General features: G+C 41.7%; 1 protein-coding gene across 1 annotated transcript in view; it reads right to left on the bottom strand.

Annotated features, from left to right (window-relative positions):
* Nucleotides 1-334: 334 nt before the first annotated feature.
* gucy1a2 (guanylate cyclase 1, soluble, alpha 2) overlaps nt 335-2,123 on the bottom strand; it is a 77,805-nt gene continuing 76,016 nt past the window's right edge. The window contains exon 9 of the mRNA XM_079822833.1: nt 335-1,887. Coding sequence (XP_079678959.1) covers nt 1,677-1,887 — 211 coding nt within the window. The 3' untranslated portion in view covers nt 335-1,676. The remainder of the gene's footprint in view (nt 1,888-2,123) is intronic.

Genomic DNA, 2,123 nt, shown 5'->3' with positions numbered 1-2,123 from the left:
ACCGCCCACTAGGGGAGGAGCCCACTAGAAGAATTTAAAGTACAATTTCCATGGTAACGCAACGTCCAATTAAAAAACGGGTTTCACAGGATGAATTTTGAGTTCGTAAGCTTTCAAATGATACCTAATTTATGATAATTACTCAAATATATGATACGAAAAAAAGAAGATAAAAAAAAAAGAGTACCAGGTGTCCCGCCATGGGACGGTGACAGTTAAGAGGTTAAAAATCATATTTTGTTTTGTACTGAATAAAGAAAGTCATACAGGTCTTTTTTTTAAAAAGAAAATCAGCCATTTAAAGAGAGCACTAACACAGCAGTCCGACACCATAAAACTTAAATGAATCGATTTTATTGGCATCCTGATAAAAATGACTGACACGTCTGGATGTGATCTTGAATAAATCAAATGTGACCGAAATGAATGATGACATTACCATCATCCTGTGACCTCAAACTGTATCTCTCTCACACACACACACACACACACGAGACCTGTTTCACACATCTGCCATCTGCAGCGTGAGAGTTCTCTCAGCGTTTCTGTCGCATAAAAGTGATTCCTGATTTATGTTTTTGCATTTAATATCAGTCATGAACTGTTAAATAGTGGATTATTGAGAGCTATTATAAACTTTTGCATAAAAATTTGCATGACAATCACATTTACATACAAATAAATATACACAAAGTGCGTCTATAAACTGCTTAAATCATCTGGAGTCAATCCGAATTTACTGAACAGCATTCGGATTCCCAGACAACAACATAGTGTCCACATCTACACATACACACTATGTTGCTGTCTGGGTTGTGTGTGTCCGTTTCACTGCATCAAAGAAGCTTAAAAAAAGCTTATATTGCAAAAGATATCGTTGATTAAATAAGTGCACATTCACGCAGATTTGTTTCTGCTACACAGAACTGCGACGTGTTATTACGGAAGCTAAAATAAAAGCACGCCGCAGATGTGAGACGTCTGAAACAGATTCACACACATACAAAATGCACACAAACAGGAGGCAAACATACACACACACACACACACACACACACACACACACACACACACACACACACACACACACACACACACACACACACACACACACACACACACACACACACACACACACACACACACACACACACACACACACACACACACACACACACACACAATCTAACAGCAGTTAATGGTAGGACACGCTCACAAACACAAGGGATCTAACGATGGTTAATAGAGGATACACACACACACACAGCGGTTAATGGCGGCGTGTGTCAAATGCTAGAGATAAATGCGTGTTTGTGGAGTGTGTGTGTGTGATTAGGAGGTAAAGGCACCAAGTTATCCATGTGAATTCTATTAATCTGCAAGAAATGTGTGAGTTTGTCTGTAGTATTTGCACGTGTACACCATGTATGTCTTTGTTTGGCTATGCCGTTGAGCAGAAGGCTTTATTTGAAATATATATCTATATTTGTTTTTATTGTATTTTCAGAACACAATTATCCATGGCTCCTTTAAAGGGCGGGGCCATTCGCTCCGCCCCCCTCCGTGTGAGTTCACGCCTCCGGGGACGGCGCTCCGGTCGAGAGGCGGGGCAACGAGTTGCCACAGGCAACACTAGTCTACAGGACGTGATGTCATAGCGAATGGGCGGGGCCGTCTCAGAGGCTAGTCTCCCGTAGAAACATGGTCCCAATGTTATAGGACACTTTCCGGATGGGGGCGGAGCGAGTGCTGGTGAGAGAGGCGTGGCTCTGGCATTTCCCCGCCTCCAGGAAATAGCAGATTCCCGGGATCTCTTTGGGGAAGTTGTCGGGAAGCTCCTGCCTGGAGCGAGGGGTGAAGGTGAACGAGCGGTCGTCACGCAGGAGTCTGAGAAAAAACGAGAGGAAAAACAGATGGAGAGACATTAAATATACATGAGCTAAATATGACAAAAACTCAAGTTTTCTGAAATGCTATGTTTAAATATGCAAATGAGGTATTATCTATTAAACATGCACACATTTCCCAAAAAGAAACCTGAACATTGAATAAAGCCAGGAATAAAATTCTCGTTTTATTTTGACGACATCTTAGAGTCATAGGTTTTTTACAGAGGGGATCTC

Source organism: Gobio gobio (assembly GCF_949357685.1).
Source record: "Gobio gobio genome assembly, chromosome: 8".
In the NCBI taxonomy this organism is placed as follows: Eukaryota; Metazoa; Chordata; class Actinopteri; order Cypriniformes; family Gobionidae; genus Gobio; species Gobio gobio.
The sequence above is the reverse complement of the archived record's forward strand: the minus strand, read 5'-3'. Positions and strand labels throughout refer to the sequence as shown.